Consider the following 27,444-nt stretch of genomic DNA (forward strand, 5'->3'; position numbering starts at 1 on the left):
CACACACACACACACACACACATACACACACACACACACACACACACAATAAAAAAAGTTGTTCCAATAAATAATTTTCACAGAATATCAATGGAGCTTTGTGTCGTAGTGGATTTATGCGAGTATCACAGTGCATCTACAAATTTATATATTTAGCAATACAAAAATCGAATAAAGTGTATTTATATGTAGCAGTATGTCAATTTGTCGACTATAATCGTGTAACATTTCGGTAATTGGTGAATTCAGATGTGTGATTGCTTGTGAATGAGATAACTATCGTAAAATTCAAATATAGAACGATTAATATGCAAATAAAAGAAATAATCACACTGCAAAAGCAAAATTTCATGCTACTGCCAGCAAATTAACATAAATTACACGTAAACATCTGAAGATATATATATATATATATATATGCAAAGTCATATTTCAGCAGAATCTTCCGAGGAGAGTGAGTACCCACTTGAAGAAATTCTTGAAGATATTTCCTGGACTTAGCTTGCTCCCGCCTGGTGTAGTGGGAGTTCCAGGAGCAGTTGTTACTGCATTATTTGTATTTGATACAACTGTAGATGCAGCTTCCATTGGTTGAACACTATTCAGCCACATTCATATTATATAATGCACAATACAAAATGTAAAAATATAGATGTCAATTATGTGCATGTAATAATGTATTCTGATATTGTAAATTAATGTTTAGAACTCGTACGCGCTTTGGAAATACCCAAAATTTTATATATCAAAATTATGTGGCAAAAAATATACATATATACTTGAAATTTTTATAACTTTAAGACATATCAAGCACTATAAACATACAGTATTATGGAATATTTACTTTATATGTAAAAAATTGAAAATATTATGAAAAAAATAATCCATTATATTAATCAAATACTTGGCGATTAGTAGAAAGAAAATTAAAAATTTTACAACCAAGTATTTTACACAGTTCATAAAATACTGCAATCCATTTGCAATCTCTTATAAAATAAATTAAGAAATATAAAATAAATTAAAAATATACACTTAGAGATTTATAGAATATATTTATATATATCTAGTACAAAAATTTATTTACCTGCGAATTTGATTAACTGGAATTGGACTTGTTGTTGTAGTGGCAGTGGTAGTTGTTGTGATGGATGACAATAGACTCGAGGTCAATGTTTTAGATGCGGATGTTGGTGAAAGTGTATTGCTTCCTTGTGGCAGTCTTGACAATTCCAAATTTAATTTCACATCTTTTTTTCTAGAGTGTAAGAATAAAATAAATAATTAAAAAGAAATAATGTGTAATAATAAACTATTAAATACATAATATAATAATACATAATAATATGTAATAATATATTAATGATAGCATATATTTTAATGATGAACATATTATATAGTATCAGCAAATATATTAAAATAAAATTCACAAAAGCACACACTAAAAATAAGAATATCTTCTTATTTATTCATTTTTTCATGACTAAAAGTGAAATAATTTTTATATCCCACAAAAAATTTTGAATCCTTTGATAAATATATATTTTAAGATTTATTTCTCAAAAAGATGAAAGTATATAAAATTTCCAATTTCTGTTTTTTTATATGAGTTATTTTGTCATATTTACTTTAATCCTGATAGGTTTATAAGTGTAATATTAAAGAAAATTAATCCTATGAAACTTATATATACATGTAAGTTCTTATAAATAAATTGTTCAAAATATGTTAAGAGTTAAGACTTTCATTCGATCAATACTATTGTTTTAAATTAAAGCATTTTAAAGTTTTAAGCTCTAAGATAATAAATAGCAAGCCACACTAAAAGCCCATTCCATATTTACAATGTATAAAACAAATATTAAAACCGCATCTTTTAAAGACTTACACACACTTTTAAATAATAAAATGATATAATATAACGATGATGCATTGCAACGTTTTATATATTATACAGGATAATTGTATGAACAATTTGAAATATAAAATTAACACAATTACAATTTGTATTGTGAAACTAAAAGCTGTACACATTGATTAGAAGCATGCGGCATATACCTGTGTGTTTCGCGTAGAGATGCAGAACGAGTCGTAGCATTGGTGTGAGTAGTAGCAGTTGCATTGCAGCGATGGAGGGTAGGGCACGAGAACGCCTTGATGCGAGCACGTAATGCCAAATACTGCTCATAAAACCTGCATCACATGCATTACCGTGCCATGCATATCTCTACACTAATTATCATGATAGTATAGGGACATACATTACAAAGAGACACTAAGATTCGCAATTAAGATGCAGCCACATGGAATATGCATATAATACAATATCTTAGTTGGAACGTAGCACAGCTGTTAATAGCATTAAATATCTGCTATATATTAACAAACAAAAAAAAAAAAAGAAAAGAAAAACACTCGATATTTGTACAAATATGAAGCTGCAGATTTGTGTAATATTAAATAATAATAATAATGACTATTACTGCGCTAAGCAAAGGACTTAATTATACTCACTTTTCATCTGTTTCAAAACTATGTGTTCTTCTTAACACCACATCGGGCTCTCCACTAACTTTATTTGGTACCTTATGATTGTTATCCTTATCTTCGAGTTCTGAAAAATGATTACACATGCATGATTAGTAGAGAAGCTCAATTTAAAAATTGAGAAATGTAATTGAAATATATGAGCTTACTTGTAGATACAGAATTAGTAGTTTCAGTACTTTGCATTTTATTTCGAAAGGAACCTGAACGTCTCCAAGATGGTACTACACCTTCCTCATTATTATCAGTCTGTTGTTTTGGTGGCAATATTGGAGCCTTAGAAGAGAGAACAAAGTAAAAAATTATTCAATAGAACATAGAATTAACGATTCATTAAAGCAATTAATACTATACCTGATTAGGAACTTTATTAGTTTCGACCGGAGATATTGGACTATGGAGTGCAGTTTCATCTTTGTTTACTCTATTTTTCTTCTCTGTAAAACAATTGATTAAAATTATTACACTATTAGTTTTAGAGAAAAGAAATATTTGAAGTCTCTGACTCTCTGTGAAACAATAACCAAAATCCAGTATTTTGTTTAATATATACCAATATAAAAATCTGAATACATGCAATATATAATAGTAAGCAATATAATTCATAAAGTGTTTTATATAAAGAAAAAAGAGAACGGTCTTACAGATCAAACTTACCGTCATCTGTAAGACATGTCACATGGTTAGACTTATCAGATTGATTGGAGAAAGTGGAAGAGTGTGATTCTGAGCTAGTCTCAGATTCACCTTCACCATCACTCTCTTCCATGTGTGTTTCACGTGTTGCTTCTGTCCATGCAGCAAATGTTATAAGAAATACAGATTACAGTTAACAGTATATAAAGATTAGATTCGCAAAATTGGATAATAGGAGATATATAGAAATTTGTGTGAAAATAGTTTGCAAAACATGATTATTCTTTTTCCCTTTTCTCACATAAAAGATAAACATGGAAGTTGCAGAGTAGATAGTTATTAAAGTAACCACCTTTTTTTAAAAAACGTGCGGATTAGATCGTATGTCGCAAGATATAACGCAAACAGGAACTTACCAACATCGCTGTTTGTACTAGTGCTGGAATCTTCTTTGTCAGATTGAATCTCCAATTCAACCTTCTTAACTTTATTTGGTGTTTCTTCTTCAAAGATCTCCGCAGATTCTTGTGCCATTACTGCACTATCAGCACTCGTTGAAACGCTGTAATAATAGGCAAATACATTAAAATAAAAGACTGATGTCTCACATTCTATTATTTACGATTATTTTGTTGCGCACCGTTTCTTTGGTATAGACAATTGCTTCTTATTATTTGTTTGTGGATTTTCTTTTATTATGAGTGCTTGTTGCTCTCTTAGATTTTCAAGAGCTTTAAGGATGTCTGCATCAGCAACATCAAAAGCAGTTTGGCCCTAAAAGCAAGATATTAATAAGAAAAATATCTTATAATAACATTGTGTATGTGTTATAAACAGCCTAAACCAGTTTGGATTTAAATTGGATTAGCCTAGATCAGAACCAGTCTAGAATCAATTTAAACTAATCTGGATTTAATCTGTACTATACGATTATTATAAATGTTTGTTTTCTTACGACATAATTTTTCATATCCATATCACAGCCATTCTCAACAAGAAGTTTGCAAGCTTCCAATTGACCCCAATGTGCCGCACCATGCAAAGACGTCCACCCATCAAAGTCCTGTGCATCAACATTGCATCGAGCTTGTAGTAATATGCTGCACAGAAGTATTAAAAAAGCTTAATAAAAAAGAACTCAATTCCATATATACAAATCTATTCTTATACATATAAAAAAAACTGTAGAATTTTTTAAATAATTTTAATGTTTTGTTGCATTGCACACATTATGCTTTCAATATAAAAAGTATACACTTTTTTGCCATTTTTTAAATAATATATATCACATTAAATAATATTTCAATTCAGATATAGCGTCTTACTGCATGACTTTGATGTAGCCTTTGGCAGCAGCAACGTGGAGTGCAGTAGCTCCTGATCTAGGATGTACAGAATCCTTGCCTGGCGTACCTGCCCGCCAAGCTTTCGCATCGTTCAGCATTGATTGTTCTTCTTCACTCCTAGCTTGATCACAATCGATACCTGCAAAATTATTATATATATATAATATATATTTATTATATAATTCATATTCAACCATCTTTTTTAATCTAGTAAATATGATATATTAAAAATATATTTAAGCTCAATTTTTGTCGTATAAATACTGTATAAATTTAACTATACGGTGTTATAAGAAAAAAACGCTTTTAATATCGACACCTTGGAAGATATCTGATATCAAATATTTCTATTTGAATAATTAGTATTTGAATATGCAAAATATGGTTAAACCATATATGTATAAGCAGATATTTCCTAAGAAACTATTTCGGTACTCTGCATTGTATGTAAAATTATATCAACATTACGAAAAGAGGTCAATGAAAGAGAGAATCTTTGCCAATATGCGATTTGCTGTGTCTGACCGCGCGAATTTTTAGCCGAGTACTGACAATAAGTTTCAGATAAGTATTTAGTATTTTAGATGTTGATCCTATACACACACGCGTGACGTAGAGATTTATCTAAAAATAAATATATTATAAATGTATAGAGAGAAAGTAATAGAGAGAAACAAAAAGAGCTATTAATTAATTTTTTGCCATTTATATAATTCGCATTTATATAGATCGCTCGCTTAAATTACTGTAGTACGGATATTTCAGTACTACGATTTCCAGCTGTGATTTTCCTCGGAAATCTATAATTAAAAGTTTTACGCACTAGGCCTCATAGACATCTTGCAAATATACATATATAAATACAAACCTGCTTTATTTATATGCTGTTGGAGCATGTCTTCCATCTCGTCGCTTTCTGCAATATCCAGCGCCAGTTCACCATCGTTGTTAACTGCTGCCAGATTACATCCTTGTTCTATTAAGTATCTGTAAAAAAAAAAAGCATACATTCTCATTTTATTACAATTTGACTTTATTACAATAAATATGATAAACGTGATTATAATCTTAAATACTCTTTCATAAATAAAAAATATATAGAAAAATATCTTTTTTTATAATTGTGTAAAAATTTTTTAACTCACTTGGCAATAGATATGAATCCACAAGATGCCGTAGCGTGTAAGGGTGTCCATCCTTCATTATCTCCGCGATTGATATCCGCTCCTTGCTCCACCAAAAATTCCACCATATCCAGATCATCATCGATGCAGGCCTAATTATACATAACGGTTACAATAATATAATGCGAATATAATAGGAATATGATATGTGCTGATTATATATTGATATGCATGGGTATATACGAGTCAAACGAGAAAGATGAAAAGCGTGCACGATTAGCAAGATGTATTTCGAGATCCCGGCATCGGGACTGCCGATTTTGCTCGATCTGGTCGCGATCCAAGATTTGAATCGACGTAATGTTACAAATACAATGTTAGATTTTTGATTACATTATTACTTTCTTAATCGCAAACATTACACAATTGCATGGCAATATATGATGGAACATTTAGCCATAAGAGATATGACAAATTTAGATCATAAAATTCATAAAAAGATATTATAGAATATTAAATTTGTCAGCATAGTTCTAAGTTTACAGAATCATGGAATAAAATATAGAAATAAAATACTTATTACAAAAATATACTTAATTATATTTGTCTAATTGTTATCTTTGTTAACAATTAGATCTTTTTATATTAGATTAAATGTGCATATAGTAAAATATATTTTCGTGAATCATTCTTCGCATCAATGTGTGCAAATTCCTGCAGTTTCAATATATTACGGAAGCGAAAAAAAAAGTAGGTACATATTACAACACATTGCTAGACACAGAGGATTTAAACTGAACACAGATGCTGCAGCCTGCGACTTCTAACAGAGAGCTATAAATAGCATTTGATGCCTGATGTATTTTCACATTCTATTTTCGCAAATCCATGAAATACCTTAACTTCCTCCTTACTTAAATAACGGCCATAAATATCGTTTCACATTATGGAAAATGTAGTTCCATTGAATAAGATTCAAATGACTTCCGATCATTATTATTATCATATAATATATAATTATATATTTTTAATACCAATGAATTTACCATAATGCTAATGAATTTACCAATTCATATATATAATTAATAATTATAACAATTTCAGAATAAAGTTTGAAAAGCTGAGAAAATAAGTTTTTCGATATAATATATATCTTCATATTAATATCATTATATTAATCATTATATTTTTTTAGCTTTCACTGAAATCGTTATAATTGTTAATTAATTGAATTGGCAAATATGGTATTAAAAATATATTACTTAGAAAAAATATAAAACAAATTTAAATTTAAAAAATTTAATTCTACAAAGTATATCAAATATTGTAATCTTTTGTGTCATTTTGTTCTGTAATTTTACAATCGTTTTAAAAATTAAATTATTATTTTAACATAAAAATACAATATTCCCCAAAAATTTTCTTATTGATATAATTACTTTTTCCTCGACTTATGGTATGATTATTCTTTTTGCATTAGAAATTCTGTTTCGGCCTTCTCGTTAATGAATCCACATTAATTACCTAGATACTGTAATAACCGTTACGGCATGTATGTACAAGCTGTCCCGGATTGCCCAGTTGTGCCAGCTTTTAGAAACACCCAGAAATAGGCTGCTCATAAAAGCTTACTACTCGCGAAAAAAATCGTTGCCAGTGTGGCAAGAAAATAACTCTATACAGTACGTTGTCAGAGAGCTACATTAGAATTACAAATTCTTTAAAAATCAACATATATAAAATTATTTATTTATTTTTTTTTTTTATAAAAGAGTTAAGCATAAAATTAATAGATAGAGGCTTTATTACCGATATAGAAATCCTTAAAACTTAATTTGTCAAAATTTTTTCATAATTCTTAACATTAATTATCTATATTATATATATAATTGTATAGATAATCTAATAATAAAATAATTAGAATTTATTTTCTTTAAAATATTTAAAGCCAAATGCTGATAAATAATTGCTGATATATAATTAAAAACTTTTATTAAATAAATTATTAAATAAATGTAAAGTTAGAATTATAAATTATTAATAGTGTTATAACCAAATATTACATACACAATTTGTACAACATGCATTCAATTTTCAGAGTAATATTAAAATATGTTGGGCTTAGTAATTGTTTTACTCCAACATTTTAAATATAAGTTGAAAACTATTTGCATAACACACATACATGATAAAAATTTTCAATCATTGGCATGCTTCATAGAAGGAAAAACAAATTATGGTTTATGAAATACATATCTCATAAACAATCATAAAAATAATAGAATAGAATAAAAACAATAATAAAAATCACACATAAACAATATAAACAATAAAGTTTCTTAACAGCCATAAAATTAAGTTTTTAACTTAAAAAATTACTTAAGAACTGCAGGTATCTTGTCAGATAATTTGAAAATGCAAAAAAATAAAGATTTTCTAAAGAATTTACATGATATATCTCTTTGAATATAATTAAGTAGACTTTTAGAGGAAATGAATAGAGATGTTTCTGTGTGAGATAAAGCTTAACGAATTTTTCTGAAATATATAGTTATGTTTAAGATTTCATCATTTTAATCTGATTTCAATAATTTAATGATTTTTATATTCAAAATAAAATGACATGAATTTTAAAGTCTCACAGAATTTAGTATCACGAAATTTTAGTACAAATTAATATAATATAAATGGTTAAATGTATATAATGTAATAAATAAATCATATTTTACAAGAAAATTTGAATTTTTGTTGAGATAAACAAAATGAACGGCAATTCATATTCAATAATATTGCATATCAAAATTAAACACGAATTCAATTAACGAAATATTAATTACACAGATAAAGTATTAGAAAATAGTCGATAAAAGAGAAATAGAAAAGCAAAATATTTTCAGATTTACTGATACTCTGATTGCATGGATACTTTTGAATCACCGTAACTCAATGTATCAAAATATCTTGCAGTAAAGTTAGCGTGTTTTCGTTATACAAGATACATTATTGCCACAAGTTGCCTTCTCACTAATATACGGAAACAGTAATTAATAGTTGAGAGCAGACACCGTATCATGATGATTATACCTCTTGATCCTAAAAGAGATACTTGTACATCAAATCGAACCGAGAGAACTACGTTTTACGTATTCCATTTGTCAAATCCTTCTCGTTGACAATCTCATGGATATATGTCAATATATACGTGACGGATCTCCGCGAACAATACTCCAATTAGACAGCTGGAGCTCGTTGTAGCCATCTTGCAAAGTTACATTCTCGTGAGAGACAGAAAGAAAGGGAACACATCCGAAGGAAACAGGACGCGCGTCCGAGGGAACTGTCAAAAGCGACGAGATGCCGGAGATACCCGTGCACCTCGCGGCGTCCTCGCGGTCCTCCACCCTTACCTGGTGCAGCGCGGTGAGACCGTCAACATTCCCGGTGTTGATGTCCGCCCCTTTCTGCAGTAGACGCACGACCTCCTCCTTGTCGCTGGCCGCGCACGCCGCCAGGAACACGCAGTCGGCGGAGAACTTGATCTTGCGCGCGACTTGACGCGGCTGCGCGGGCTCGCGATTCGTCTCGGACTGTTCCCAGCGCTTGAGCTGTTCGGCTCGCTTGAACAGGGCCGAGCTCGAACGTGTCTCGAGAGACATTGCCCCGACGGCGAGGACGGCGGAGGGTACAAAAGCACGACGCGCTCGTCAGAGCGCTCGACCGCGCTCCTCCTCTTAAAGGCAAAGCAGCAGCAACAGCAGCAGGCAGCTTTCCTATAATCGCTTCTCTTGTCGCGCGCGCCACGGGCTTCTCTCCTTCTTCTTCTTCCTCCTCTTCCTCTTCTTCTTCTTGCTTGGCACACGCGCGCGGCCGCGCACACATGCAAACGGACGCACCGCACGATACGCACACGGTCACTAACTCATTTACTCGCTCTCTCACTCGCTCGTCCGTCTTTCCTCTCTCTCTCTCTCTCTCTGTCTGTCTTTCTTTCGTTCCTTCTAGCTATCTTATCTATCTTTCTCTTCTTTGCTCTTCACCGCTCCCCTCTTCGTATCTCGCACCTCGCCGCCCTTCTTCGTGTACGCGACGGCGGCGACGACGACGACGACAACGACGACGACGGCGGCGACGACGACTCCACTATGTAACACGCACACACTCGCGTTCACTGCGCGCGATTCGGCACGTGAAACAGGCGTTTCCCGTCAGCCCGCTCCATATATATAAGAGATCAGCGCGGCCGTATTCCCGCGTCCAAATCTTATTGTCGAGTCTCGGAGTCTTGACGAGTTACCGGAGGGAGCGGTCGTACGTACGATAGGGTCGCCTTCAGTCGAACACCTCCTCTGCCAGGCACTCATTTAACGGAACGGCTAGACTCGCGTACTCTCTGCTATTCCTGGCCGCTCCTCTCTCGCGCCGAACGAGCTTCGAGCTCGAAACTCGACTCGCATCGTTGCCAACCCGATCGATCGTGTCCCTGAAAGACAGGGACTTCTTCCTTCTTTACTGGATCCTCTTCAGGACACAGTATCACGATTCGTGGACATTGATTCATATAAATATATATATATCTCTCTCTGTCTGTCTTTCTTTCGTTCCTTCTAGCTATCTTATCTATCTTTCTCTTCTTTGCTCTTCACCGCTCCCCTCTTCGTATCTCGCACCTCGCCGCCCTTCTTCGTGTACGCGACGGCGGCGACGACGACGACGACGACGACGACGACGACGGCGGCGACGACGACTCCACTATGTAACACGCACACACTCGCGTTCACTGCGCGCGATTCGGCACGTGAAACAGGCGTTTCCCGTCAGCCCGCTCCATATATATAAGAGATCAGCGCGGCCGTATTCCCGCGTCCAAATCTTATTGTCGAGTCTCGGAGTCTTGACGAGTTACCGGAGGGAGCGGTCGTACGTACGATAGGGTCGCCTTCAGTCGAACACCTCCTCTGCCAGGCACTCATTTAACGGAACGGCTAGACTCGCGTACTCTCTGCTATTCCTGGCCGCTCCTCTCTCGCGCCGAACGAGCTTCGAGCTCGAAACTCGACTCGCATCGTTGCCAACCCGATCGATCGTGTCCCTGAAAGACAGGGACTTCTTCCTTCTTTACTGGATCCTCTTCAGGACACAGTATCACGATTCGTGGACATTGATTCATATAAATATATATATATTTCTATTTATTTATTTTTATATTTATATGAATGTATATATTTATATAAATATCGTCCTATTGTTTGCGCTAATGAAAGATCACACTAGAATCTCACTAGATCCAATAGAAAACGCCGAGTCTAACGACATTTTCGTCCCTAGAAAACAAATTCTTTTATTGGATATCGAACATATGAGATGTATGAATATGTGTGAAGCCTCCATTATGCCGCATCTTTTTTTCATTAAAGGATCATCTCGAATGACATATGTGATTTATGGCGCTGAGTACTTCCTATTTTTTTTTTCTTCCTTCATACTTTTTCACCGACATGAAATCATTTTGATTTTCACGCGAATCATCATCGATTGAAGGTTAATGGTAATTCCCGTTGTTGATCCTAAACTAAGGATAAGTCGTAGCGAAATTCGAGCGCGTCCGGACGACGAGATGGATACCGAGCACGTCTTGAAGAACGGCATCGGACGATGTTTGAAATTAATAGTATCGGGAAACAACGCGGCCATCAACGACGGCTGGCTGATGCTGGAGAATCTGAAACTGGACAGTCGAGAACTCAGCCAGCTGATCGATTGCGAGGATATGCTGAGGGATATTCTCAGGAGTCACGTACACAACGTGTCGGAGATGCCGAAAATCTTGGTGTGGATGTCGACGTATATAGTTGAGAAACGTTTCAACGTCAATCCAATTTCCAACGATGTTGCCGTGCTGCTGCGAAAGACTGACATCGGTGACATGTCGCGATTGACCGAGCTTCTGAACACATTGTTGAATAACAGAGTGTACCTGCCCAAATCGGCGAATCACACAAAACTCTGCGAAGCGATAGTCATGAGCCTGTCTTCCTTCCAAATGCCCTTGGAGCCGAAAAAAATTTTAGATTTCTACGACAACACTACCAAGATTCAGCATTTTCTCAAAATACTATGCTCGAACACAAAGAACGGAGAACGTGACATTCTAATGTTTACTTGTCTTCAAACCTTATACAATATCATTTCGGATACAAACAGAAAGCAAGAGCCAGGTCCAGGCCTTGCTGCTATATTGCAGTTGGTAGAATCTTCCGTTATACCGCAGGCAGTAGATTGGATTTTGTCCCAATCTCACTCTGATCATCAGTTAGTGCAGGCCTTAAAAGTTTTATGCAATTGGCTTCCACAATGGCGTGAAGATCGACTTAGCGTTTGGATAATGGAGTTTATACGTGGTTTGGAGAAACAACACAAATATTCCACTCTTCTTGAGCTTACAGAATCCTCGGTAGATATAGTAATGTTAATGTGCAAAGTATTACTGATACCAATAATTCGCCAGAATGCTTCCAATATTATATTTTACATTTTAAAAAGACAAAGCTCGTTGTCAGTTGTTCAAAGTATAGTTAGAAGGATACCAGCATTGATAAAAGATTTGATGAAAGAAGATTCGGATTCCAGTAAGGAATGTATACAGAATTTAGTCGACATTATGAAAGTATATAGTAAAAGATTTTCGACTTGTATACCGGCATGTGGAAGTGCAGAGAATTATCCTTACCCTGTATCACCACGGATGCAAGTTGTCAGAGAGCTTTATAGGGAGCCGGTATGGATAGATGAAACAAAAGAGTTTGAACCAATCGTGGAACCAGAAAGGCCATTGTCTGGAAAAGTTGGACTCTCCAATCTCGGAAATACTTGCTATATGAATAGTGTGCTGCAAGCCTTATTAATGACTAGACAATTTTGCCAAGAAGTATTGAATTATCATCCTTTAAATGAAGCAGGAAAAACGCCCTTGCTGGAGAGACTGCAAAATTTGTTTGCATTATTATTATACTCTAAAAGAATATGCTTGGCGCCTACTGAAGTATTACGAGCTTCACGACCTACATATTTTTTACCTGGACAGCAGCAAGACAGTTCAGAATTTCTCTGGTTAATATACTATTTTTTTGTTTATATTTTTTTTACCCTTTAATACATGTAGTAAAAAAAAATTTTATTTGCCATTTCTGTACACACAATGGCAAATAAAAATCTAGAGATTATCATTAAATACAATTTTATTACAATTAATAAAATTGTTTCTTTTTGCAGTCATCTGTTGGATGTTTTGCATGAGCAAGAAAAATCTGCTAATACAAACTGTGGAGGAAATGATAATACGGCAACTCTGAAATGCAAGGCCGAAAAACAAGAAGATAATGTAACGTTGCCAATAGAATCAACAAAAGGTATTAAGCGTTGGACAACTGAAGAAGACCTAACGGAAGGTTTGGCGTTGCAACGGAAAACGCAATCATTGGCGGACTTTACACGAGGTGTGTATTTTTATATACAAATAGATTACGTTTTGTGCATCTCTCGATTTTTCTATTTATATTTATATCCTATTTTATTTATAATTTAAATATTTTTAATGTTTTTGTAACAGGTGAAGAGCTAGGACAGCGTCTCAGCGATTCTCATTCAGATTCGACGGACAGCGGTATACAATCCGTGGGTGGTGAAGAAACGGGCACATATACGTCGCTTGTTCATAGAGTACTGGGTGGGGAGTGTCAAATCACATACCAATGCGCACAATGTGACACTAGTTCTCGTAATACGGACAAATTTCGCGATCTGCAATTGTGTTTTCCTGAAGAGATACAAGAAAATCAAGAAGTTTCTGTTCAGGATCTCATCAACTATTATCTCACGCCGGAGAAGTTAACGGGAGAGAACAAGTATCGATGCGACAAATGTACGAAATTGTGCGACGCGCAGAGAATCATTACAATTCTACAGGCACCCGCGCATTTGGTTCTGACGTTGAAACATTTCCGGTACGATTTTGACACGCGATTGAGGACGAAACTTCGGCACAAAGTGATATATAACGATACCATACGGTTGCCGGTATCGGCGATACCGTGTACCGCAGCCGAGACGTATCATTTGTACGCCGCTGTCGTGCATTCTGGGTATAGTATGGATTACGGACACTATTTCACGTACGCTTGTGATTCTAAGCAGAATTGGTACAAATTTAATGACAGCTTCGTAACTCAGACCACGTTCGAAGATTTCAAAAGCTTGAAACCGCCCGACACACCTTACATATTGTTTTATGAAAAATCGGGAGTTCGCGACGGGATCTACGAAGATGACAAACCCGAATTGTCGACTCTGAGTAAACATATACAGGAACTGATAGCGGATGACACTACGGATTACATAGAGGAGCTGAGACGCCGAGCGATAACGTCGCAACGTAGCCAACTTCCAACAAGATCTTTAAGACAGCATAATAATTCCGACGATGATAATCCGCCACCTAGTAGCTGTCGCGGTGCAATGGACGTCCCAGCGAATCGTTTCCTTTATTAAATGAGATTCTATATTACATGAGAAAATGGCAAGTCTTGCCAATTGCGTGAACAACTCTGTTCTAACAATAAGTATTTTATATATGTGTAGATAAAAGAATTACAATCATCACAAAATAATCTTAGAAAGGCGCATATTATGGTTCTACACCATATCGTATCGCTATGGAAAACTTTTATAAGAATCGGTATTATTTTGCATTTTACATCTACAAAATGGAATATACATCACTGTACATGTTCATCACACTACTGTAGCTTGACGATAGTTACGAAAAAAAAAAAGTTATGGCAGCTATACGAAATAGAATGCGAAGTGGAAACATCCAGAAGTCGAATCTATGCAAAACGGATTTGTATGTACATAAAATATAAACGAATACATGAGAATAATATTTATACGAACGCAAGCAGATACGTTTATGTACATGAGAGATAAGAACGCATTAAGGCTATTACAAATTAATGTTTCTACTTTCCAATTATTAATAATGTATATAAAAAAATGTGTTTAATTGTATTTTTAAATTTATGTATTATTCAGTGATTTTTAAATTTATGTGTTATCCACTGATTTTTAAATTATGTGTTACTAAAAAAGATATCGCATATACTCTCCAATACATCTTAAGCTTTCATCTTATCCGTATTGTTTTTCTAAAACTTCATATTAATTGTGCGCGCGCGTATATGTGTATGTATGTGTGTGTGTACATTATTAAATTATATTCCCTTAAATACAATTATACCCTCGGCAAATATTTGATGTTTTCGATTCAACTAAAATTTTATTATATATACTGAATACCACTATTACTTCTTGTGTCACACATATGCTCAGTGCAATATTGTATGTATCTCTTTTAACTAGCAGTAAATTTTGAAGATATATTTGTATTTGTTTTGCTAAAGCAGCTATTTATTTGTTACATGTCATAGAAGGTTATTCAAATAGCAGTTATCTTATTTACAGTATCTTATATGTGATGGAAGAACGAAAAAAACCGATTTTTTTTTTTTTTTTTTTTTTTTTAATAATTCAAATTTTAAATTTTATCTTACTGTTATTTATAAACAAGCTTTAACAATTTTAATAATTTCTAATATCTATAGAAAATTATATATATTTCTTTCTGCAGATAAATGATTTGCATGCAAAGACCATATCACATACTCATATTTATTGTATAAAAATATTATTTATCTAATTATTATCCGATGATTATAGAAATAATATCTCTCGATAAAATCTATTTTTCAGATAGCCTGTATTCAGTTTTACAATTTTATAAACATAACATTTATTAAACATATACATATATTAACTATAATTTATTTATTTTAAATATTTTATATATAACTTTATGAATTTCAATTTCTAATATTATTTTCCATTATATATATAACATAATTTAGAAGATTTCAAACAATTCAATAAAAATTTAATATTATTTTTTTCTCGATTTATACTAATAATGTGCACATAAATGTGACGATATATTATTTACGAAAAACTTTTAAAAAAATTGTTAGTATATACGTTTTATTTTATAAAATCATCAACTTTATTTGATATGTGTAATTTATAAGTTAAAAAATTATTATATACTATAAATAACGATAAAAGAATAGTTAATTTCAAATATTTTGTCAAATATTATCTTACACACAATCGAAATGAAAAGCAAAATATTTCTCTGTATAAAATTGTTGAAATTTGTTTATGACACTATAATAATAATAATCGAAAACAACAAATTAATTTTGTATTATAAGAAGACTTACCTTTCTTCTGTAAAAATTTGCGATACTGTTGAAAAATGTTTTATAGAAAAATCACTGGAATCACATTTTAAAATGTTTAAAATATAAATAATTATATAAGAACTGAATATCATTAAAATGATACAACATTTCTCTCCATAATATTATATCAGGTGATTGCATAAGTTCGTGCCCGATTTAAATATAAACTTCAATAGATTATATTTTAGAGATAACACGTTTGAATTATTTTTTAGATTAGAAATGTTAATCAGAAACGTTATTAAGGGTGAGCAAATAAAAAACAAGTGCCTCACTCTATATATACAGAATGTTACAAAATTCTGTCGGCAAAAACAATAGATTTTTTTCTTGATACGTGTATTTTATTAATAGATATATAGTATCTTTGACAGTTTATATCGATAGAGTTTTGTAGCACACTCTGCATATGAGTTGTAAAAGTGAATTCCTGTCGATAGCTATAAGTAATTAAATAGTTACTGCAGTATATTGTTGATGTTAATGAGTAGATTCATCATCGTGACATTGTCATTAATTAGAAAATCGATAATTATTGCAGATTTTATAATACTATGTCGTAAATTTTACTATTTAGAATTTTAATATTTATTAAAGGGTATCTGAGGAGTCTGAGGAATGCTTGTATAAAGTTACCAAGACTTGTTACAAAAATATTAAGAGAAAATGAGAAATACGACTTAATCGGCTGTGGTTTTTTGTACATTTGTTGTTTTATTACACACACACAGAATGAGAGAGAGAAAGAGAGAAAACAGTATTTAATATTTAATAAGTACAGACTATCTGATATGACATTGTTATAATTGTTATATTTCGTTTGTGCTTATGAGCTTATACTGAATGCACTTAGCTGTAAAGATGTAATTTATAAAGCAAAATTAATATAACCAAGTATATATGCGTATAATCATATACGTCTTTTTACAATATATGCAATGTTTGTCTAAATGTGCCACACATTGTGCTTTTATTTATTGATGCGGTATTTACTTCCAAAGTTATATTTTTTTCAATTAATAAAGAGCCTATCTGAGAAAAAATGCATATAAGATCAATCATATATGGTCACATATAATTATTAATATAATTAATATAAATATCCAAAACTTGGATTTAATTATATCCGAAATTTCGGATTTAATTACATATGGCTATATATGATCTTATATAATTACATAAGTTTATTTTTTCTTGGATATTTTTTTGAAATGTGGCAATGTTTGTATTTATATTAGCGTTTATAGAATATAGCGCCCAAAATTACAAAAATTAAGAGAACAAATTTATTATCATCATATTGAATAATTTATTTTAATTATAAAGAGAGATGCCACACAATATTATATATAGTATTCAAAAACCATCATAAATCTGTGATAATTTTATATCGTCATATTGACAAAATATTAATTTTTTTGATCTCGGTATTCACATTGAAATGAACATTTTGCGAAATGTTAAATTTTATTTATAATCTTAATACAGCTACATTACAATTAAGATTGTAATATTAATAGTGCAGTTAATGTTAAATGTAATATTGGGATAATTAAATTATACATTTTAAATGATCTCCATATCGTCAACGTCAATTAGTATTAAAATGTACAACATGTTTAATACTACCACTTGTATATGAAATATCCCTCATTGAAAGATTAATATAATTCTTTGTATCGATTAAATATCTAATATTAATATAATAAATTTTTTATTATAGAACATAGCGAAAAAATTATATTGTATTGGCATTCTATTGTTGTTAATCTGCTATTATTTTATGATTCTTATACTAAAAATTTTTTGTGACAGAGAAATAAGATGCACATCATGATTTGAATCTCCCATGATAATATGATAAAGAAAAGCCTCGGTTTGAACTAAAATTCTGTTTTTCTTCTGCAGTATGGTATGTTATGAGTTTTCTATATTTAGTTTTATATACACAATTTACAAATAAATAAATATATATATGTCATTTGAACAATATAAAGCTATCAAAGTGAAAGTTTATATGTACATTAAAATTGATTTTCAGGCTAAACTTATCCAATCTATACGAGATTTTTAACTTTATGGAATCTAATATATCTATGAAGTTATTTTAAAAGAGTTAACATTATCTTCTTGAGTTTGTAAAACACTAGAATGAGAACCAAATTTTGTCCATTAATATTCTCATTTTTTCTCTAATTCCCAGGAGCTGTATATATCGAGGTTTTTGGCCGGATTATCTACAGGTCTCGCTCATTCGGCCACGCCAATGTATATTGGTGAAATTTCACCGGCAGACGTTCGTGGTACTTTGGGATCTATGTTCACAGTCATTTCAAAAATTGGTACCACATTTGAATACGTGATAGGTCCGTTTCTCTCAGTGAGAAATCTTGCCTTCGTGTCCTTGGTGGGGCCTTGCTTGTTTTTGGTCATTTTCATCTGGCTCCCGGAATCTCCGTATTATTTGATGCGCCGCAATGCCAGACAGAAGGCCATAAAATCTCTCGTTCAATTGAGAAACAAAGACGATGTTTATAAGGAGGCAGATGATATCGAGCAGACCATAAAAGTTGACATGGCAAATAATTCTGGCTTTCGAGAACTCTTATGTGTATCTGGAAATCGTAGGTAAGATGTCAAATTTTGTTTCGTCATAACATGAACGATATTCGCGGATCAATATAATCTTCAAAACTAATTATTTTACTATTCAGATATACATATATATGTGTTTGAGATCTATATGTATGTTTTAAAAATTTTGCTAATAAAAGTTTTGTGGAAATCTATTTCTTGCAATGAAATAATTATATTATAATAAACCATTCACAAGATAAAATATTTATATAAAATCTCTTATATTAAGATTATATAAAAGTTTGTTAAATCTCTATTCCATTCGATAATGTGAAATTTATATAAAAATTGTTTAATATTTCAGATGAAACTGAAGACGCTATTATCTCAATCGTTTTATTTAAAATTTCATCAACAGAGCTATTCGTTGAAAGCTCATCCCAGATCATTATAATATTCGCATGTGAAAACGATTGTGTTGTATAAAGATGAAGAAGGTATATCTTGCTGCAATAGCGGGTACGTATATGTATAATTCTGTTGCAAAAAATTATTAGTATAAAAGAATAATAGAATAATAATAGATTAACAACAACACAATGGCATTACTATTATAATTTTTTTGTAATTATACGCATCCATCGGGATAAACATGGAAACAAATTTTTCGGTTGCATGCACATATTCATATTATTCCATAACTACAACAAATTTGCAATAGTTTATAAATTGTCTTTTCTATTAAACTTTTTTAAATAACTAAACTTTTGCTTAAAGCTGGCTATATATACTATATGTAACTATTCATTATCACACATCATTATAATATCAAATATTTTTATATGGGTTTTAATGTTAATAATGGTTCGCGATACTCTGTGACAGTCAATGTCTATTGCTTCGTTTGAGACTATATTAATGTGACGATGATATTATGTATATAATGTACATTTAGTTCCATTCATATTTTTTTGTTTAGCTCTTTTAATAAATATTTTTTATAATTTTTTGACAAAACTTATATTTAATTATTACATAGCCTTTTATGCATTTTAGTTGTTATCCTAACTATTTGTTAAGTTATTACATATGTATATAGCCTGTTATATGTATAGCCTGTCCGTTCTTTTAATTACTTAGAATACTCAAATACAACTTTCATTATGTTATTTTTCTAATTGATGTGTTTCTAAATAGCTGCACATATAAAGTTTTATCAAAATTAAAAAAAAAAAATATGTATATAATATATTGCTATACATATATATAAACTTCAAACAAATTTTTTTTTTTTATAATATATTTATAATATATATAAATGAAACTTACATAGATAGGAATATTTTCTTCTATAAAATTGACATTATTAATATCAATTTAAAAAAACCTTAAAATCTACTTGAAATATTATTTTACCTGGAAGGAAATCTGGGAATGCTGTCAGTCGGCCAATTTTTTGCTTGGTCATCACCATCCTTGCCGATATTGATGCAAGGAAAGGATGAAACATATCCTGTACATCTGATTTCCGAAGAAGCCGCTTGGGTAACATCTTTACTTACATTCGGTTCAGCCGTGGGTGCCATTATTTGTACAATCACGATGGATGTCTACGGCAGAAAAAACATCATGTTATTTACGGTCATACCCTCGATAATGAGCTGGTTGATGATAGCTTTTGCAACATCACTATTGGTAGGTTTATTTTATCCGAGTACATATATTTCCTAGAAAATAATATTGTATGTGCATCCTGAGGGCATACACACATCAATTTTAGTTTAAATTTTAAATTCCATCCCATTCTCTAATCTACAAAGAGACTTCTAGATAAGGTTTTATAGAGCTCATAAGATTTATTTATAAAAGGGATAGTTTCCCAGACAGCACAAGAAGACCAAAAGACATCTTAAAGATGTCTAACACGGTGATATCTCTCATCACTATTCACCAAATGAGCGGCGTTCAGGCTATAGAGCAATATGCTGAATTAATTTTTGAGCAGGCGAATAGTAATTTAGAAGGCAAATATTTAACCATGATATTGGGCACGGTACAAGTGATCTGCACAATCGTCTGTATGTTTATCACCGATCGCAGCGGCAGAAAATCGCTGCTGATCATCTCCGCAATCGGTTCGGCCTGTTCGACTGCTATGGTCGCGATATATTTCCATTTGCAACATGTCTATGTGGACACCAGCAAACTAACATGGTTGCCTGCTATCGGTGTGATTATGTACGTAATCATGTTCTCTGTAGGTCTGTCCGCGCTGCCGTCTGCCATGGTCGGTGAACTTTTTCCCACAAACGTTAAGCCTCTCGGCACCATGGTAACTGTTATCTCGGCCGGTGTCGAGGCTTTTGGTGTGACAAAATTATATCTGGTCATAGCCTATAATTTCGGCATACACATACCGTTCTGGATATTCACAGCGTGCAGTCTTGCTGGTGCTTTATTCACGCTTGTCTACGTACCTGAAACCAAAGGCAAGACTTTGCAGCAGATACAGGAGAAACTGCATGGCTCGTCAAATGTAGAAATAAAAAAATAGAAATTAATATTTATATTTTGATTTTTTTTTATGGCAAGTTCCTAAATTATTTATCTTTAATTAAACCAATCGTAAGTTAAATTTATAATTGGCACTGCAATTACTTTGTTTGAAATAATCTTTAATAATTAATTTAGCAAACTTTATATTCTATTAGTTTTGTTGAAAACAAGTGCAAAGACTGTATAAAAGTAATACAATGCAGTTAATGTATAAAATTAGCAAATTTTCTTAGGGAAATTTAGGAGAGAATAATTTTGTACATAAGCAAGATTAAATACAAAAATATAATTATATTTTTAATATAAATGAGATTTAAACTAATCTGCATTTAGTGTCAATATTTTTATACAAATAACATTAAATTAATAACGTTATAAATAACGTTAAATATCATATAAATATAAAATATAGTGCTTATTAAAAAAGCCAATGTAAGGTATAAAGGACTTCTTGTCCGTCTAACAATAAATGCCACAAGCGAGCTTTCGCCAAGGATTTCTTTCAGATATTATTATTATTAAAATTGATATAATTTTCTATATTAATTATAATAAATTTGCTACTAAAGCATTACGAAACTATTTGCTCGCATTGGTATTCTGCTGTTTAACTTATTATTGTTCTTCAATTTACATACTAATAAGTTCTTAATAATAGAGAAATAAAATGTACTGTGATATAAATTTTTCTAAATAATGCGATAAAAAGAGCTTAATCAGACAGTAAGAGAGATTTCGCGCGTTTCTTTTTTACGATATATATATAAAATATATATTATAGAATATTTGACATATTTTACACAGTTATTCACACACGAGATATTTAATCGTACAAGATATTTAATCTGTCTCATATTAAGATCATATAAAAGTCATTCAATTTTGTAACGTCAGATAATAATAAATACATATCAAAATTTTCTTCGAGATAAAACTGATATAATGCTATTATCTAAACCGCTTTTATTTTGATAAAATTCCTTCAACTGCTACTATAATCATTTAGCGTTCGTACGCAGAAATAATCCTTGCCTTGTACTAATATCTGTGAAAATGAAGAAGGTATATCTTGCTGCCATGGCAGGTATGTACATATATCGAAATAAAATTAAATATGGATAAACATTTTTTCGATTAAATTGTTCATTATTAATCTCTAAAATTTATAGTAGATTAAATTACTTTTTTTACAACCAAATTTATTTAATATTCTTATTTTTAATAATATTATATTTTTAATATTTTAAATAAAATTTAGTTTAAATTTTAAATTCCATCCCATTCTCTAATCTACAAAGAGACTTCTAGATAAGGTTTTATAGAGCTCATAAGATTTATTTATAAAAGGGATAGTTTCCCAGACAGCACAAGAAGACCAAAAGACATCTTAAAGATGTCTAAAGGACACTAAGACGTCTTTAAACCGTCTTTTAGATGTCTTTTAGGGACATGTGCTGTCTGGGTTCTTTCTCGTCAGTATATAAAATTTTATTAGATGAACGCGATTTCCATTTCATGTACATATTGAAATGAGAATGCTCACATTTGGCATCGAAAAAATATTTTATCAACAAACTGTTATACAATTATCATTCGCTGATCTCTCAAATAATAGAAAAAGCTTATTTTGCACTTATTATTATATGCACATATTATATCCAATTTTTAAATTAAAATTCAATAATTGCTAATACAGACTGCTTTAGACATATATTTTACAATATATAATTATATATTCTTTTTAGAAATTTTTAAATACGTTTCTTTTAATTTTTGTTACGTATATAACTCTATATAATATTTAATTAATATATATAATAAATTAATGAAGTCTTAAATGTCTCAATGCTCATATTGAGATTTAAATTAAACTGATAACGTATACGCACAACTACATGCGTACCCAGATAGCACAAGAAGACCAAAATACATCTTATAAATATCTAAGGAACAATAAAACGTCTTTAAGTCGTATTTTAGACGTCTTTTAAGGATAATATATATATATATATATAATTCAGATATATAAAGAATATTTTATTTATAAAATCAACATTGTTGATGAATCAATCCCTTTCGAACCGTATTATTTTACCTGAAAGGTAATCTGGGCATGCTGTCACTCGGTCAATTTTTGGGTTGGACATCGCCATCCTTGCCTAAACTGATGGAAGGTAATGATGCCAAGTCCATTCATTTGACTACGAAAGAAGCCTCATGGGTGGCATCCTTACTTATGATCGGTGCAGCTGGAGGTTCTATTCTTTGTGGATTTATGGTGAATGTCATTGGTAGAAAAAATACCATGTTATTTACGGCCGTGCCTTCGATAATCAGCTGGTTGATGATAGCTTTTGCAACGTCACCGTGGGTAATTTAATGATTTCTATATTCGCAAGATATATAAAAAAATATTTCTTTGAAAACCATATGTATACAACCATTTTAAAATTTTAAATTAAGATTTGGGGGATTTAATTTTTACTAGTCATAATCCCGATTCTTTTTATTTTGAAATGGCTAAAAGAGCTTGGCTTGTATACTTTGGCGTTTATCGATCTAATATAATACATTCTTTCTTGACAAGTAGTTTAGATAGAGCGCCACTTCTAGTTTATATTTCATGATGCTATAATGTACAATCAAGTTTCTAATCCCAACACACACAATCTCCAATATATAAGATTTATTTTATCTATAAAAGATAATTCTCCCTTCTCTTTGAAGAAAATGAAATTTTGTCTGATAAGCTATGGAAGTACGTGATTCGCATTCGATGGTCACATTGCAGTAAAAATATTTACAATTATTGTGAAGAAATATTATCATCGTATTATCAAAGAATTATTATCTGATGACTTTTAAAAAATGAGAAGACTTATATTTTACAGATTTCTTGAATTCAAATAATTATGAATACACAAATATATATGTCTATAGCTAATATGATATTAAGCGTTTCAATATATTATATATTAGAAATCAGCGATAAAATGATAGTGTAATTGTATTGATTTATGATATAGTGCAAATTCTTTTATAATTAATTGCTACATTTATTTTTTTTTATAGATATATTGTTCTTGTTTCTTCAGATATGTACAATCTATTACAGTTTATCTAAGTAATGATAGAAAAGCAGTTAATTTCAGCAGGTATATTATTTATCTTAAAGAAATAAATATATAAGAATAGAATTCTCTCTTTTACGAAATTTACGAAAACTTCTTATATATCTATAATGATAATCGCCTGTATAAAACATAACAAATAACTTATCCATCATTAAATATATTGCTGCAAGAGTTTCTATTGTGAGAAGAAAAACTTTTAGAAAATTAGTTGATCTCCAAATATACATATATGAAATACACACACACCACTATATACATAAAACAAATAATATTTAAAAATTGTTAACCTGCGCATCGTACTTTTTATCTAAACATTTAATTCCATTGCATGTAAAATTTAGATTAAAACTAATTTGTAAATTAAACTCAAAAAATATATGCAATTTTTAAATATATTTAAAAACAAATATAATCTCGTAAAAATTGTTACTGCTTCATGCTGCTGCTTCAAAAGAAGTCAGTTTTTTTAATGATAGTATAAACTCTTAGAATAATTGCCTATGAATGATAAAAAAACACTGTGCTGGGACACTGTGCAAAGACACTGTGCTGATCTGATATCCGCGTTTAAACAATACTCAAATAAAGAAATATATACATATCTATAGTAATTTCTGACACAATGTTATCTCACATACATATATATGTACATTGCTTCATTATCATTATCTAGGTATCGTTTATAAATGCATTGTAAATTGACGCAGCATCCAAGCATCTTATGCCATTCACAGACGGCAATCAATGGCACGGTCAATCTCTTTATCTTCCTATTTTTTTCTTTTCTTTACAGGAGCTATATATATCAAGGTTTATATCCGGTTTGGCTATGGGTATCGCTTTTTCAGTTACGCCGATATATTTAGGTGAAATTTCACCAGCGCACATCCGCGGTAATTTGACATCCATGTTAATAGCCGCCACGAGAATCGGCAATTTAATTATGTACGTGATAGGCCCATTTTTATCGGTACAAAATCTCGCCTTCGTGTCTTTGATTGGACCGTGTCTATTTATATTTGCTTTCATCTGGCTACCGGAATCTCCGTACTATTTGATGCATCACAACGAGAAGCAAAAAGCTATAAACTCTCTCATTCAATTGAGAGGCAAAGAGGATGTTCACAATGAAGCAAATGATATTGAGCGGTTTGTAAAAGTTGATTTAGCTAATAAAGCTAGTTTTCGAGAACTCTTATGCGTGCCAGGAAATCGCAGGTGAGATGTCAAACTTATCGTCACACACAATCATTAATGAACAAAAAATTTCCAAAAATATCTTTTCTATTATATCCACCTATGTATGAGTTAATTTCGCAAATAATATATATAATTATATAGAAATCTATTCTTTTCTATATAAAATAATTGTATTTTTATATAATAGTTCTCAAAAATATTTTTGTTTCAATCGATTTTTGATATAGTAATTTGAAATTATTACAATGATAACATCAAAGCTATTATTTCGGCCGAGTTTGATTAATAATCTTGATTTTACAGGGCTCTAATAATAATATCGTGCCTGGGCGTAATTCAACAAATGTCCGGTTTTCAAACAATGTTGCAGTATGCTGATATCATTTTCGATCAGGCGAATAGTAATCTGGAGAGCAAGTATCTGACCATGATACTGGGCGTCATACAAGTTATATTTTCCATTATTTCTATGTTTATCACTGATCACTTCGGTAGGAAGTCGCTGCTGATCATCTCCGCAATCGGTTCGGGCTGTTCGACCGCTATAGTCGCGATATATTTCAATCTGCAATACAATCATATAAATACCAACCATCTAGTTTGGTTGCTCGCCACAAGTGTGATGATGTATACAATCATGTATGCTTTGGGCCTAGCCTCGGTACCGTTCACCTTGCTCAGCGAAATGTATCCCATAAATGTGAAGGCTCTCGGCAGCACGATTTTTTTAGTACTTATCAGTTTGTTGAGTTTTGTTATGTCAACGTTGTATTTGATCATTACCGATATTGTTGGCGCACACGTACCGTTCTGGATATTCACCGCGTGCAGTCTCGCTGGTGCTTTATTCATATTTCTCTGTGTACCTGAAACCAAAGGCAAGACGTTCGAACAAATACAAGAGCAATTGCAAGACTTATCGAAGCAATGAGAATCGTAAATAAAATATTTACACGTTAAACTTTTTTCAACGAGTAGTATTCTTAAATTGTTCATTAGAGAAAGCACTTTTTAAAATCGGACTTATATCGGACTCGCCACATTAATTGCATTTAGAAAGATTAATCATAAATATATACACAAAATTTAGTTTTGGCAATTGGAAAATTATAATGATATTGTATTTCCTAAATTTGTATAAGAACCAGCTTTTTATCTTTAGCTGACATTTAAAAATTAATATTATCAGATAGCAATAATATAATGATCTTGTTTTTTGATATTTATATTGATAAATTTTGAATGATAGATAAATAGCATGCTTCTTTGTATAAAAATCTCTCGACAATAGGATCAAAAAAGGTTTAATTGGTTTCTTGTTTAATATACAGACTATCTTCTTATCAATTTTTTCTTATACAGGAGCTATACGTATCAAGGTTTATATCCGGACTGGGTATGGGCATTGGTTATTCAGCAACACCGATATATTTGGGTGAAATTTCACCAGCAGATATTCGCGGTAATTTGACATCCATGTTAACAGTGGCTGTGAAACTTGGCATTTTAATGGAGTACGTGATAGGTCCGTTTGTATCGGTGCAAAACCTCGCCCTCGTATCTTTGATGGGTCCGTGCTTGTTTGTGGTTGCATTCATCTGGCTACCAGAAACGCCGTACCATCTTTTGCGCCACAATAACAGGCAAAAAGCTATAAATTCGCTTGTTCAATTGAGAGGCAAAGAGAATATTTACGAAGAAATAGACAATATCGAACGGTCCGTGAAAGCTGATTTGGCTAATAAAACTGGTTTTCGAGAACTTTTATTTGTGCCGGGAAATCGTAGGTGAGATGTCAAATTTCAATTTATCGATGTGTACACGAATTATTTGCTCTATGAAGAAGAATTCGATAAAAACAAATAAAAAAATTTTTGTGGAAATATTTTTTCTATTATTTCGAGCTTTAAATAAACAAAAACATTAAGCAATGAACAATTATGCTAATGATAATCATATATATATTATAAGAATA

The 27,444-nt window shown here is 31.6% G+C and overlaps 4 protein-coding genes across 13 annotated transcripts in view; 3 read left to right on the top strand and 1 right to left on the bottom strand.

The window, feature by feature from the left end:
- The window catches only part of LOC115239072 (protein phosphatase 1 regulatory subunit 12B), a 20,927-nt gene extending 10,835 nt beyond the window's left edge, over positions 1-10,092 (bottom strand). Inside the window, exons 1-14 of one of the 8 annotated variants that reach the window (XM_029813408.1) lie at positions 9,061-10,091; positions 5,675-5,805; positions 5,398-5,516; positions 4,509-4,668; positions 4,139-4,283; positions 3,824-3,957; positions 3,600-3,745; positions 3,205-3,336; positions 2,902-2,984; positions 2,697-2,823; positions 2,515-2,614; positions 2,059-2,193; positions 1,088-1,258; positions 467-598 (exon numbers count right to left, since the gene is read on the bottom strand). In XM_029813408.1, coding sequence (XP_029669268.1) covers positions 467-598; positions 1,088-1,258; positions 2,059-2,193; positions 2,515-2,614; positions 2,697-2,823; positions 2,902-2,984; positions 3,205-3,336; positions 3,600-3,745; positions 3,824-3,957; positions 4,139-4,283; positions 4,509-4,668; positions 5,398-5,516; positions 5,675-5,805; positions 9,061-9,309 — 1,964 coding nt within the window. In that variant the 5' untranslated portion in view covers positions 9,310-10,091. Of the gene's footprint in view, positions 1-466; positions 599-1,087; positions 1,259-2,058; positions 2,194-2,514; positions 2,615-2,696; positions 2,824-2,901; positions 2,985-3,204; positions 3,337-3,599; positions 3,746-3,823; positions 3,958-4,138; positions 4,284-4,508; positions 4,669-5,397; positions 5,517-5,674; positions 5,806-8,737; positions 9,038-9,060 lie in introns of those variants that run through there. The other 7 variants (XM_029813402.1, XM_029813409.1, XM_029813410.1 and 4 more) reach the window with 7 other exon arrangements.
- A 983-nt stretch (positions 10,093-11,075) lies between these two features.
- On the top strand, positions 11,076-15,087 carry LOC115238993 (ubiquitin carboxyl-terminal hydrolase 35). The gene is made up of 3 exons (XM_029813263.1): positions 11,076-12,760; positions 12,923-13,146; positions 13,260-15,087. The coding sequence occupies exons 1-3, from the start codon at positions 11,196-11,198 to the stop codon at positions 14,195-14,197; spliced, it is 2,727 nt and encodes a 908-aa protein (XP_029669123.1). The 5' UTR covers positions 11,076-11,195; the 3' UTR covers positions 14,198-15,087.
- A 3,778-nt stretch (positions 15,088-18,865) lies between these two features.
- Positions 18,866-27,444, top strand: part of LOC115239032 (facilitated trehalose transporter Tret1-2 homolog) — a 10,286-nt gene continuing 1,707 nt past the window's right edge. The window contains exons 1-4 of one of the 3 annotated variants that reach the window (XR_003884582.1): positions 18,866-19,098; positions 20,003-20,274; positions 25,063-25,418; positions 25,773-26,771. Coding sequence is in view for 1 of the 3 variants with exons in the window: in XM_029813333.1 (XP_029669193.1) it covers positions 19,068-19,098; positions 20,003-20,274; positions 25,063-25,487; positions 25,773-26,400 (1,356 nt within the window). In the remaining 2 variants the exon portion in view is untranslated. Of the gene's footprint in view, positions 19,099-20,002; positions 20,275-25,062; positions 25,488-25,772; positions 26,799-27,444 lie in introns of those variants that run through there. The other 2 variants (XM_029813333.1, XR_003884581.1) reach the window with 2 other exon arrangements.
- Positions 21,580-27,444, top strand: part of LOC115239033 (facilitated trehalose transporter Tret1-like) — a 7,010-nt gene continuing 1,145 nt past the window's right edge. The window contains exons 1-3 of the mRNA XM_029813334.1: positions 21,580-22,219; positions 23,238-23,506; positions 26,832-27,256. Coding sequence (XP_029669194.1) covers positions 22,189-22,219; positions 23,238-23,506; positions 26,832-27,256 — 725 coding nt within the window. The 5' untranslated portion in view covers positions 21,580-22,188. The remainder of the gene's footprint in view (positions 22,220-23,237; positions 23,507-26,831; positions 27,257-27,444) is intronic.

The sequence above is a fragment of the Formica exsecta genome, unplaced genomic scaffold (genome assembly GCF_003651465.1).
Source record: "Formica exsecta isolate Colony F162 unplaced genomic scaffold, ASM365146v1 scaffold363, whole genome shotgun sequence".
In the NCBI taxonomy this organism is placed as follows: Eukaryota; Metazoa; Arthropoda; class Insecta; order Hymenoptera; family Formicidae; genus Formica; species Formica exsecta.

Bases quoted from the DNA above. Each gene is read 5' to 3' on its own strand.
- LOC115238993 (XM_029813263.1), top strand. From the start codon at position 11,196: ATGGTAATTCCCGTTGTTGATCCTAAACTAAGGATAAGTCGTAGCGAA. The intron at 12,761-12,922 runs GTTAATATACTA...TTCTTTTTGCAG, and splicing joins GACAGTTCAGAATTTCTCTG to TCATCTGTTGGATGTTTTGC. The intron at 13,147-13,259 runs GTGTGTATTTTT...TTTTTGTAACAG, and splicing joins ATTGGCGGACTTTACACGAG to GTGAAGAGCTAGGACAGCGT.